The sequence below is a fragment of the Pantherophis guttatus genome, chromosome 3 (assembly GCF_059756535.1).
Source record: "Pantherophis guttatus breed Tessera chromosome 3, ASM5975653v1, whole genome shotgun sequence".
Taxonomy (NCBI): Eukaryota; Metazoa; Chordata; class Lepidosauria; order Squamata; family Colubridae; genus Pantherophis; species Pantherophis guttatus.
This window is the reverse complement of record NC_142065.1, coordinates 11,682,892-11,696,104: the sequence shown is the minus strand read 5'-3', so window position 1 is coordinate 11,696,104 and position 13,213 is coordinate 11,682,892. Positions and strand designations below refer to the sequence as shown.

Sequence of the window (13,213 nt, the reverse complement as noted above, 5' to 3'; positions counted from 1 at the left end):
TGTGTTCTCCAACCTGAGAATTGGGCCAACTCGCCACGGGACAACTTAACAATTCTATTTACCATATTTTTTAGAGTATAAGACGCACCAGAGTATAAGACGCACCAGAGTATAAGACACACCTTAGTTTTTGGGGAGGAAAATAAGAAAAAAGCTGATTGGTGGGTGGATCAGCCTCCTGGAATACCCCCAATCAGCTGTTTCCAGAGGTGAATTTTAGCAACAGGTTCATTGGTTGTGAGCTCTGTGCCTTGCTTTTTTTTCTGCCCCTGGAACTTTTTTTTCTGCCTCTGAAAGCCTCCGAAACAGAGCTGTGCTATTTTATAAAAGAGTCACTATTTTAGCAATAGCATTTACACATATATGCCGCTTTACAGTGCTTCAAAGCCCTCTTTAAGCGATTTACTGAGTCAGCATATTGCCCCCAACAATCTGGATCCTCATTTTACCAACCTCAGAAGGATGGAAGGCTGAGTCAACTTTGAGCCTGGTGAGATTCGAACTGCCAAATTTGCAGTCAGCCGGCAGTCAGCAGAAGTAGCCTGCAGTACTGCACTCTAACCACTGTGTCACTAAGGCTCCGCTTAGAGAGGGCTGTAAAGCACTGTGGAGCAGTATATAATAATAATAATAATAATAATAATAATAATAATAATAATAATAATAATAATAATAATAATAACAACAACAACAACAACAACAACAACAACAACAGCAACAGCAACAACAACAAACTACTACTTTATTGTCATTGTATGTATATATACACAGTATACTCATACAACGAAATTCACTTAACACCCAAAGACCAGGTCCAACACACATAACAATCCCCAAACACACTCCCACCCACCACAAATTCCCCACCCCTAAACCACCCAAACATCCACACAACAGACCAAGTAATGCTGTCTAACAGCTCACTGATGGTGGCCCTTTAGTTCATCGTTGAGTGCAATTATAGCTCTGGGATAAAAACTATTCAGAAAATGTCTGAAGTGCTATTGCTATTGCTATATCCTGCTTTTCAACTTCCTATAAAACTGTCCCAAATACCTAACTAATAGAGGTGCACCCAAAATGACACAACAAACACACACTCAATGGCTCAGGTGTTTGGTTGAATCAGTTCTGGGCAGACTGTAATCAGACCGAACCAAACTCTTCAATCTCCATGGATCCATTAAGGTCAATAAAGAGCCATTAAGAAGACCAAGGCATCAGATGGTAATGCCACGTGTGATATGCAGCGTGGTGAATGGGGCTAAGGGGAAAGACCCAGATGAGAAGGAGGGTCTAATGGACCAGATTGGATGGAGAAGGTGCTGCTGGTTTCTTGCTCACCTCCTCTGAGCTTCCTTTGCTCTTCCTTCACAGCGTCTTCTAAAGCACTGCTGTCTTTCTTCATCTCTTTCGCTCTGTCTCCAAGCTTATGTTTGAGGACGTTCTGCAAATATAGAAGATAACTCGTCCCACCTCATTGCATCCAAATTCACACAGAACATTCTGAACTCATGTCTTATACAAGAGTTCTAGCCTCCATTGGTTGTTGTTCTGATCTAGGCTTCCCAAGAGCATGAAGCAGACTCCTTGTCCCGACCAAAAACCCCTATTTATTAAGTTACTGTGAATTCTTCTCATTCATATCCAGCAAAGACTTTCAAGGGAGAATTTACAGTCACAGACCTTATCTGGCTTGGAGAGCTGCCAAGCCGATATCTTCAAAACTTGCCAAGGAATCTCTGAGAGTCACGAACCAATTAAGCAAATTAATTGTCTCCTGCAAACTCCACTCCCCTTTCGCTCCTCTTTTATTCCCTCTGGGAGGGGCCATTCATTGTCCACCTGTGGCCTTACTCCCAAGTCGACCCTTGTTCTTTAGCTGTTCCCTTAGTCTGGCAACTCTGCGCATGCGCACACTGGGAACAGGCTCCAGCTGTTCGTCTGCCTCACTGATATCTGACTCCGAAGGCAGCTGATAACTGGCATACGGCCCTGGCCCCCTCTCTGCCTCCAATGCAAAGCCCTCATCAGAGCCTTCCCCAGACTCCAGGACTGGCCCATGTTCCTCCCCAACCTCCTCACTGTCCGAATCTGCTGTCAGATCCGCTGGCCGCTGGTGGGCCACAACAGTTGTCTTCTCTTGGGTGCACACTTTCCCCCTCTAATCTCTACTGTTCCCTGACTCCCTAGAACACAGGGACTCAACTTATGACCACAATTGAGCCCAAAATTTATGTTGTTAAGAAAGACAGTTGTCAGGTGAGTTTTGCTCTCATTTTACTTTTCTTGCCATTGTTGCTTTAAGCGATTCGCTGCGGTTGTTAAGTTAGTAACACAGTTGTTAAGCGAATCTGGTTTCCCTACTGACTTGGGTTGTCAGGTCAACAAAGGTCATCACATGACCCCTGGACATTGCAACCGTCATAAATACATGCCAGTTGCCAAGCATCCAAATTTGGAAAAAAAGTCATAAATCACTTTTTTCAGTGCTGTTGTAAATTCAAAAGATCACTAAACAAACAAGTTAATTGGACATTAAATGGATTGCAGGCAAGTCCTCGCCTTATGACCATTCATTTAGCAACCATTCAAAGTTACAACAGAAAAAAATGTGACTTCTGACCAGTTCACACCCCTACATCATCATCATAGCACTCGGGAGTCACTTTATCACCATTTGTGACCTTCCCAGCTGACCCTCTGACAGGCAAAGTCAAGGAGGGAAGCTGGATTCGCTTAATGGCCGTGATGATTTGTTTAACGAGCGTGGCAAAAAAAAAGTTCATAAAATTGGGCACAGTCATGTGTTGTCTCACCTAATGACAGGGGTGAAATGCTCCCGATTCGGACCGGATCGCCCGATCTGGTAGCAATGGCGGCGGGTGGTTCGGGGAACCGGTAGCAAAAATCCCTGCCCCCCACCACCACCATGCTCAGCTGAGCCGCAGGATCATCAGAGGCTTTTTTTTTTTAAGTTTTAAAAGCATTTTTTCTACAACCTCTTCCGACGAAAAAATGCTTTTAAAAGTAAAAAAAAAAAGCCTCTGATGATCGCGCGGCTCAGCTGGGATCGTCAGAGGCTTTTCAAAGCATTTTTTTCTGCAACTTCTTGGCCGAAGAGGTGGTAAAAAAATGCTTTGAAGAGTCTCTGACGATCCCAGCTGAGTTGCCTGATCGCCAGAGGCTTTTCAAAGCATTAGAAAAAAGTGCTTTGAAAAGTTTTTTTTTTAAAAAGTAGGCCACGCCCACCCAGTCACATTACACCCCCCACCCCCACCAAGCCACAACCACAGAACCGGTAGTAACACATTTTACATTTCACCCCTGCCTAATGACCACATCACTTAATGACAGAAGTTCCAGACCCAACTGTGGTTGTAAGTCAAGGACTGTATACTTCCCTAATCCATTTTTCAACAAGGGCCGAGTCTCCATCCTTGACAAGACGCCTTTCTTCCAAATACCGTTCCCAATTTCGCTAATGCTGAACTGAATTATTTTTAAGCGATTTATGAAATTAAATCGGTACAATTGGAAGACAGGTGTGCAGTTAACTGGATGAGGGAGATAGCAGGTACATGGACAGGTTGATTGGCAACCTCTCCCAGGTCCTCAAGCAAAAACTGTCAATTCTTCTTTGTCAGGTTGGTTTTCTTTGAATAAACTGTGAGACTCTAACCATTTATTTGCCAAGTATCTGTAAGTCATCTGAGGAGAAAACAATGTTCCATGAAAGCCTCAGCTGTCTCACTAGAACAGGAGTCGGCAACCTTAAACACTCAAAAAGCCATTTGGACCCGTTTCCCACAGAAAAAGAAAAAACACCGGGAGCCACAAAACCCTTTTGAAATCTAAAATGAAGATAACACTGCATGTATCGTTTTTTCTACCTTTATGTTATGTATAAAAAAACTTATTTATCCATGGTTGGCCTACTGGGGGTCGAAAAGCTCAATCAATTGCGTGCCGGCGGGTGTTGCACACTGGCAGTTGTGACACATATTTTGAGTGACAGGGAGCCGCAGCAGAGGAATGAAAGAGCCACATGGGGCTCCAGAGCTGCAGGTTGCTGACCCCTGCACTAGAACAATAGAATTATTACACCTGGATAATAGAGGGAGGTTGACTGCCAGGTCTTGGCAGGTGAGCTGGCGATAGCCCCCTTTCCAATAGAGATTGCACGGCAAACATTCCCTACCTTCAAAGTTTCATCAGAAGCATGGATGGCTTTGCTGGCTGCCTCTTCCGCATTCTTCACCGCCTCAATGATGCTGGCATAGGCATTGGAAGCATTGATGGCTCTTTGAATAAAGCCATCCTGGTTTGTGCCATGGATAATGCTGTTTTGGAGAACAAAAAAAAAAAAAAAAAGAAGAAATAAGAATGAAAGACAGACCTGTTTATTATGATTATTTATTACTTTATTTATTATTTATTATTGATTTATATGCCGCCCTTCTCCGGAGACTCAGGGCGGCTTACAATGCTTTTAAGCAATAGCCTTCATACTTTTGTATATATCTGCTTAGTACGGCTTTTTGCCCCCCCCCCCCCAAGCGGTGTTCTATTTTTTGGCCACCAGGCTCTTAATCAAGAATTATGATTCTTGACGAATGTATCTTGTCTGTTTATGTACACTTAGAGCATATGCACCAAAGACAAATTCCTTGTGTGTCCAATCACACGTGGCCAATAAAGAATTCTATTCTATTCTATTCTATTCTATTCTATTCTATTCTATTCTATTCTATTCTATTCTATTCTATTCTATTCTATTCTATTCTTATTCCTATTCCTATTCCTATTCCTATTCTTATTCCTATTCTCAGAAGTCCCAACTGGGTTCCTGCTGCCGGCAGAAGACCTGAAGTTTCAATAGTGCTGTTAATTTTATTCCTCTACAATCTCAGTACAGGCAGTCCTCAACTTACAACCATATGTTTAGTGATCATTCGAAGTTACAATGGCATTGAAAAAAGTGACTTATGACCATTTTTCACACACACGAGGCTTGCAGCATTCCCATGGTCACATGATATAAATCCAGATGCTCGGCAACTGACTCATTTTTATGACAGTTGCAGCATCCCGAGGTAATGGGATCACCGTTTGTGACCTGTCCAGATGAGTTCCGACAATCAAACTCATCGAGGGAACCTTTATTCGCGTAATGATGATGTGATTCACTTAGCAAGTACAGTGATCTGCTTAACAACTGTGGCACGAAGGGTCATAAAATGAGGCAAAATTCACTTAAGCAACGTCTCACTTAGCAACAGAAAATCAGGGCTCCGTTGTGGTCATAAGTTGAGGACTACCTGTAAAAGATAGCTTGCAGAAGGACTGGTCAATTTACGGAGGCTAGAAATCCAGTTGCAAGGATGGCTCAGTGGCTAAGACACTGAGCTTGCTGATCAGAAAGGTCAGCAGTTCGGCAGCTCGAATCTCTAGTACAGGTCTCCTGCGTGAGCAGGGGGTTGGACTAGATGACCTCCAAGGTCCCTTCCAACTCTGTTACAGTTTACTAAGTTTCATCACCAATTATCTCTTCTCACCTCCATGCCTTTGAAGGACTAGCCAATCAGGACTAGGAAAGGATGTGGAAAGACCTGAAATTTCTCTTCCTTGCATCTGCAATAATACCATCAGAAAGAAGAAACCCGGTCTATAAATATACAGGAATCTAACCGGTTTTGAAATAGGTTAGATTATGACTTAACCAAGGATGACAAAATACTGTAGTTTCAAAAGTAAAACCTAGTAATGGATGATATATTAAAAATATTCAACTCCTTGGTGGTGATGATTTGAGTCCATGTGCGATGGAATGTTGTCTGAATTTCCACGAGGGAGGGAGCGGTCACTCAATGAATGGTTGTACACCAAGGACTACCTGTAATAATATTGTTAATTTTTTCATTGTCTATCTTGTTGCTTATGGTACTGTAAGCCACCCAGAGTCGCTTGATAGTGAGATGGTCTGCATTTAAATTTAATAAATCAATTAAAATAAGAAAATAAATAATAAAAAGTCTCCTTTTCCAGTGCTGTAGTAACCTTAAATGGGCACTAAATTAACTGTTGCAAGTCAAGGACTATTTATAATCTACAGGTGAAACTCGAAAAATTAGAATATCGTGCAAAAGTTCATTTATTTCAGTAATGCAACTTAAAAGGTGAAACTAATATATGAGATAGACTCATTACATGCAAAGCGAGATAGTTCAAGCCTTGATTTGTCATAATTTTGATGATTATGGTTTACAGCTCATGAAAACCCCAAATTCACAATCTCAGAAAATTAGAATATTGCATGAAATCAATAAAACAAGGATTGTACATAGAATAATATCGGACCTCTGAAAAGTATAAGCATGCATATGTACTCAGTACTTGGTTTGGGCCCCTTTTGCATCAATTACTGCCTCAATGCGGCTTGGCATGGATGCTATCAGCCTGTGGCTCTGCTGAGGTGTTATGGAAGACCAGGATGCTTCAATAGCGGCCTTCAGCTCTTCTGCATTGTTTGGTCTCATGTCTCTCATCTTTCTCTTGGCAATGCCCCATAGATTCTCTATGGAGTTCAGGTCAGGCGAGTTTGCTGGCCAATCAAGCACAGTAATCCCATGGTCATTGAACCAGGTTTTGGTACTTTTGGCAGTGTGGGCAGGTGCCAAGTCCTGCTGGAAAATGAAGTCAGCATCCCCATAAAGCTCGTCTGCGGAAGGAAGCATGAAGTGCTCCAAAATCTCCTGGTAGACAGCTGCGTTGACCCTGGACTTAATGAAGCACAGTGGACCAACACCAGCAGATGACATGGCTCCCCAAATCAACACAGACTGTGGAAACTTCACACTGGACTTCAAGCAATGTGTGCCTCTCCATTCTTCCTCCAGACTCTGGTCCTTAGTTTCCAAATGAGATGCAAAAGTTGCTCTCATCAGAAAAGAGGACTTTGGACCACTGAGCAACAGACCAGTTCTTTTTTTGAAGCCCATGTCCAGGATCCGTCTGTGTGTGGTGGCTCTTGATGCACTGACTCCAGCCTCAGTCCGCTCCTTGTGAAAGTCCCCAACACTTTTGAATGGCCTTTTCCTGAAATCCTCTCCAGGCTGCGGTCATCCCTGCTGCTTGTGCACCTTTTTCTTCCACACTTTTCCCTTCCACATAACTTTCTATTAATGTGCTTTGATACAGCACTTTGGGAACATCCAACTTCTTTTGCAATTACCTTTTGAGGCTTTCCCTCCTTATGGAGGGTGTCAATGATGGTTTTCTGCACAACTGTCAGTTCAGCAGTCTTTCCAATGATTGTGATTCCTCATATATTAGTTTCACCTTTTAAGTTGCATTACTGAAATAAATGAACTTTTGCACGATATTCTAATTTTTCAAGTTTCACCTGTACAAGGAAGTATTTTTATGACTCAGGATAGAAGCGTCAGTTACATTTTCAACAGCTGGTTAGGAAATGAGAACAAACAAAGCAGATTTGAAGCAATTGTTACCTGGAGAGATTTCGTGCCAGTTCATCTAGAAGCTTTGCATGTTCTTCTGCCAACTCCACCTTCTGGATCTTGTTGCTTGCCAACATGTACTCCTTCACCTTCTCAGACAGAGGGTATCTGGCTCCATCTAGCTGAGCTAGTAACTTCTCGGATTCCTGAAACACAACAGAAGCATTGGCCACCATTCAAAAGATCTGTATTGCTGTTCCTTCTCTTTCTGCTGAAGGATCTCTGAAGGATTGGAGCTATGAAGAATATCCAAATACCTGAGGCCTGCTACAATAATAATCTGCGCCAGTGTTTCCCAATCTTAACAACTGTAAGATATGTGGACTTCAGCTCCCAGAATTTCCCAGCCAGCTATGTTTGTGGACTTCAGCCCCCAGAATTCCCCAGCCACCAATGCTTATGGACTTCAGCTCCCAGAATTCCTCAGCCAGCCATGATTGTGGACTTCAGCTCCCAGAATTCTCTAGCCAGCCATGCATGTGGACTTCAGCTCCCAGAATTCCCCACAGCCATGCTGCCTGAGGAATTTTGGGAGCTGAAGTCCATACATCTTAAAGTTAGCAAGGCTGAAAAACACTGGTCTGTCCCAAGCAATATTCTCAAGCAGTACCTCAGGATCAAAAAAGTCAACACAATTCCTCTTCCTCCCTAACCTTACAAGCGTTTTTCTGTGTACATGGAGTCCTTGACTTACAGCAGTTCGTTTAGTGACCGTTCAAAGTTACAACGGCACTGAAACAAGTGACTTATGATCATTTTTCACACTTATGACTGTTGCAGCATCCCCATGGCCACATCAGTGGTGGGTTGCTACTGGTTTGCACCGGATCGGGCGAACCGGTAGTGGTGGTGGCAGGAGGCTCCGCCCACCCACCCGGAGGCTTCTGCACAGAAGCGTCACGCGCGCACATGAGCGCTCACACGCCCACGAGCGAACCGGTAGCGATGGGTTTGAAACCCACCCCTGGGTCACATGATCAAAATTCAGATGCTTGGCAACTGACTATGATGGTTGCAGTTTCCCAGGGTCATGTGATCACATTTTGCAACTTTCTGATAAGTAAAGTCAATGGGGAAGCAAGATTCACTTAACAAGGTTGTTATTAACTTAACAAATGCAATAATTCACTTAACAACAGTGGCAAGAAAGGTCATAATATGGGGCAAAACTCACTTAACAAATTTCTTGCTTAACACATAAATTTTGGGCTCAATTGTGGTCGTACGTTGAGGACTAGGTGTAGTATTGATGAAAGTTATAGGTAGTTCTCAACTTACGATCACAATTGAGTCCAAAATTTATGTTCTTAAGCGAGACACATGTTAAGGGAGTTTTGCCCCATTTTATGGCTTTTCTAGCCACAATTATTAAATGAATCACTGTAGTTAGTAACACAGTTGTTTCCCCATTGATTTTGCATGTCAGAAGGTCACAAAAGGGATTCACATGACCTTAGGACACAGCAACGGTCATAAATATGAACGAGTTGCCAAACATCCAAATTTTGCTCACGTGACCCCAGGGATGTTGCAATGGTCATGTGAAAAATGGTCAAAAGTCACTTTTTTCAGTGCCATTGTAACTTTCAACTGTCACTAAACAAATTATTGTTAAGTCGAGAACTACCTGCATTGTGAAGATCACATCCTTTTGTTAGTTCTCACATCCTAGAGCCATCTGTGTCATTTCTCCTCCCCGGAGAAGCACAATACCAATAGCAATAGCACTTAGACTTATATACCGCTTCACAGTGCTTTACAGCCCTCTCCCTAAGCGGTTTACAGAGTCAGCATATTTCACCTAACAATCTTGGTCCTCATTTTACCCACCTCGGAAGGATGGAAGACTGAGTCAACCTTGAGCCTGGTGAGATGCGAACTGCCAAAGTGTTGGTAATCGGCAGTCAGTAGAAGGAGCCTGCAGTACTGCATTCTAACCACTGCGCCACCTCTTACTGTTTACATCACTTACCTCTTTCGCATTTATAACCATCTGCAGAAATTCAGAGATCTTCCCCAAGGAGCCTTTAGCCATTCTCAAAGTAGATTGGATTGTGTCATACTGTTTCTCCATTTCCTTGCTCTTTTGCTGTTTTAGACATGAGAGAACATTAAACACTAACGCATGACGTGCAAAGTCTGGTCATAAAAACCCAGGACCCTCTGCTCATCATCCATATATACATCTCAAGTTTCTGTTTGGTACAATATGTGTTTTCGTTGTTTTAGTTTTTCCCCCTCTTTTTTATTGATTGTTTTAATTGATTGATATTGATGGTTTCCTAGTATGATTTCATTGCTTATTTGTACCCTATGACTATCATTAAGTGTTGTACCTTATGATTCTTGACGAATGTATCTTGTCTTTTTATGTACACCGGGAGCATATGCACCAAAGACAAATTCCTTGTGTGTCCAATCACACTTGGCCAATAAAGAATTCTATTCTATTCTGTTCTGTTCTGTTCTATTCTATTCTATTCTATTCTATTCTATTCTCTATTTCCATTCTCCTCTCCTCTCCTCTTATTCTATTCTATTCTATTCTCTATTCCCATTCTCTCTCCTTTCTTCTATTCTATTCTATTCTATTCTATTCTATTCTATTCTATTCTCTATTTCCATTCTCCTCTCCTCTCCTCTTATTCTATTCTATTCTATTCTCTATTCCCATTCTCTCTCCTTTCTTCTATTCTATTCTATTCTATTCTATTCTATTCTATTCTATTCTATTCTATTCTATTCTCTATTTCCATTCTCCTCTTTTCTTCTCTTATTCTACTCTATTCTACTATTCTATTCTATTCTCTATTTCCATTCTCTTTTCTTCTCTTATTCTATTCTATTCTACTATTCTATTCTATTCTCTATTTCCATTCTCTTTTCTTCTCTTATTCTATTCTATTCTATTCTATTCTATTCTATTCTATTCTATTCTATTCTTATTTTTTTTACAAAAATCTCTTTATTTACCTGCAGAAGGATTCCCCTATTGTTCTGATTCTTCGATTTACAACCATTCATTTAGTGACCATTATAAATTACAATGGAGCTGAGAAAAGGGACTTATGACTGTTTTTCACACTTATGACCGCTACAGCATCCCCAAGGTCACGTAATCAAGCTTCGGACACTTGGCAACTTTATGACGGTTGCAGTGTCCCAGGGTCATGTGATCCCCTTTTGCGACCTTCTTACAAGCAAAGTCAGTGGGAAAGCCAGATTCACTTAACAACCATGTTACTAACTTAACAACTGCAGTGATTCACTTAGCAACTGTGATGAGAAACAACTGTCTTGTTTAGCAACAGAAATTTGGAATTCAACTGTCTGAATTTTGATCACGTGACTAAGGGGATCCTACAATGGTCATAACTGTGAAAAACAATTGTAAGTCACTTCTCTCAGTGCTGTTGTAACTTTGAACGGTCACTAAACAAACGGTTGTAAGACAAGGACTACCTGTATTCCCAAAATTCCTTGGGGCATAGTAGCTCATTCTGCAGCCCCAAATCTCAGTTTTTACCTGGGTTTCCTCTAAGTGATTACGGTTCAGGCTGTTGAGATCTTCCGTCTGTCGGGTTTTATTTACTGCTTCATTCAGGGCATCTCGTAGGTCCATCAAACCTGAACTGTACTGATCCAGCTGCTCATTGATTTGATCGACCAGTTGTTGGTTGGCCTCCAACTTGTTGAAGAGCTCATTCCTCACACGGTTCAGCACTGAGAGAAAAAAAACTTTAAAAGATTAGTGATGAACATCAAGAGTTCTATGACTGTGAGGTAAAACTGCCTCAATTCCAAAAGAGCAGGTTCTCCAAAATGGCAGCTTCAAGACTTCTGGGCTTCAATTCCCAGAATGCCTCAGCCAGAAATGTCTTAAAGTTGCCAAGCTTGGAGACTCTTGGAAAAGAGAAAAAAGGAAGCCACATGAACAACTCTATCATTGATATACAGTAGTGGCCAAAATTGTGGAAACCTTTTTGGGAAAAGTATATTTTCTAAAACTAGCTAATAACACCACTTTTTTTTTTTTGGAGTAGTACCATAAAATTATAGATGGAAAGATAATTTAATCAAGAATGTAATGCAATAACTTTTATGAAGGATTTGCCATTAGAATAGCAGTTACAGTATAAAAAAAGAAAAGTGAAGCACGTAGAAAAAATGAGATATACAAAAATTATCACCATAGAAAAAACAAAATATACAAAAATTATACCATGTCAGTTAATAATTAGTTGGGTAACCTTTAGCATGAATTACGGCCTTACAACGTCTTCCCATGGAGGGAACCAAGTCTTTTAGTTCTGCAGCTGTTATAATGTGAAACCAAGATTGAAGGATTGCTTCTATTAACTGGGTTTTATTGCTGGGTCGCTTCTGTCTAACAAGTTTCTTTAGTTGGCTCCATAGATTTTCAATTGGGTTAAGATCTGGGCTATTCCCAGGCCATTCCAGCAGTGAAATATGAAACTCCAAGAAAAAAAAAAAAAGTTAGCCATCAAACCTCAAAAATACATTTTCCCCAAAAGGTTTCCACAATTTTGGCCACTACTGTAAGGTGATACTATGGCTGCACTTGTTTTACAAATATATTGGAAGAAATGCTTTAGAATTCCATGTATTAAGAAATCTGCATGTTGTAATTAATGTGATTTTTAAAGCAGCCACACTGGAAGGCCGAGTTTCTCTTCTTCCATCTTCTATTTGCCGCCATAAGAAATAATTTAAAAATCCAACAGAACTTTAATATTGTTCAGCATTCATATTTATAGAAAGCCAAGATGTGGGAGACTCAAAAAGATCTTGAGACTCTAGAAAGAGTGCAGGGAAAAGATAATTAGGGGAGTGGAGGCTAAAACATATGAAGAATGGTTTCAGAAATGGGGTATGTCAAGTTTAATGAAAAGAAGGACGAGGGGTGACATGATAACAGTCTTCCAATATCTAAGGGGCTGCCAGAAAGAAAGGGGGGTATGTGTTTCAACCTTTCTTCAAAGCATTTGAAGGCAGAACAACAGATGGAAACTAATCAAGCAGAGAACTAATTTAGAAATAAGAAGAAATTACCTGACAGTGAGAACCATTAATCAATGGAATTACTTCCCTCCAGAAGTTGTGGGTACTCCAACACTGCAGATTTTAAAGAAGAGATTGGACAACCATTTGTCCAGAATGGGATAGAGTTTCCTGCCTGAGCAGGAGGTTGGACTAAAAGACCTCTTAAGGTCCCTTTTAACTCTGTTATTCTATTATATTCTGTGTTCTGTGCCAGCATAACGTATCTCAAAGGGTTATAGTGAGGAAGAAAAAGAACAGGGAGCATTATAAGTGTCACCTTCAGCTCCAGTAAAATAAGAGAGAGTAGTAACTAAAAGAAAAATATTCTCCGCTTATAAGAGTGCGGCCGCGCGGGTGGTTATGGGAGCAACATGGCGCTCCCGTGTAACACCTCTCCTGCGCGAGCTGCACTGGCTCCCGGTGGTCTTCTGTGTGCGCTTCAAGGTTTTGGTTACCACCTTTAAAGCGCTCCATGGCTTAGGACCTGGTTATTTACGGGACCGCCTACCACAAATAGCCTCCCACCGGCCGGTACGCTCTCATAGAGAGGGTCTCCTCCGGGTGCCGTCAGCCAAGCAGTGTCGACTGGCGGCCCCCAGGGGGAGGGCCTTCTCTGTGGGGGCACCCAC

At 41.6% G+C, this 13,213-nt stretch overlaps 1 protein-coding gene across 2 annotated transcripts in view; it reads right to left on the bottom strand.

The window, feature by feature from the left end:
• LAMA5 (laminin subunit alpha 5) overlaps positions 1-13,213 on the bottom strand; it is a 236,639-nt gene that overhangs the window by 36,925 nt on the left and 186,501 nt on the right. For both annotated transcript variants that reach the window (XM_087889038.1, XM_087889037.1), the window contains exons 53-57: positions 11,047-11,243; positions 9,493-9,609; positions 7,512-7,666; positions 4,202-4,343; positions 1,345-1,447 (exon numbers count right to left, since the gene is read on the bottom strand). In XM_087889038.1, the coding sequence (XP_087745164.1) occupies positions 1,345-1,447; positions 4,202-4,343; positions 7,512-7,666; positions 9,493-9,609; positions 11,047-11,243 (714 nt within the window). The remainder of the gene's footprint in view (positions 1-1,344; positions 1,448-4,201; positions 4,344-7,511; positions 7,667-9,492; positions 9,610-11,046; positions 11,244-13,213) is intronic.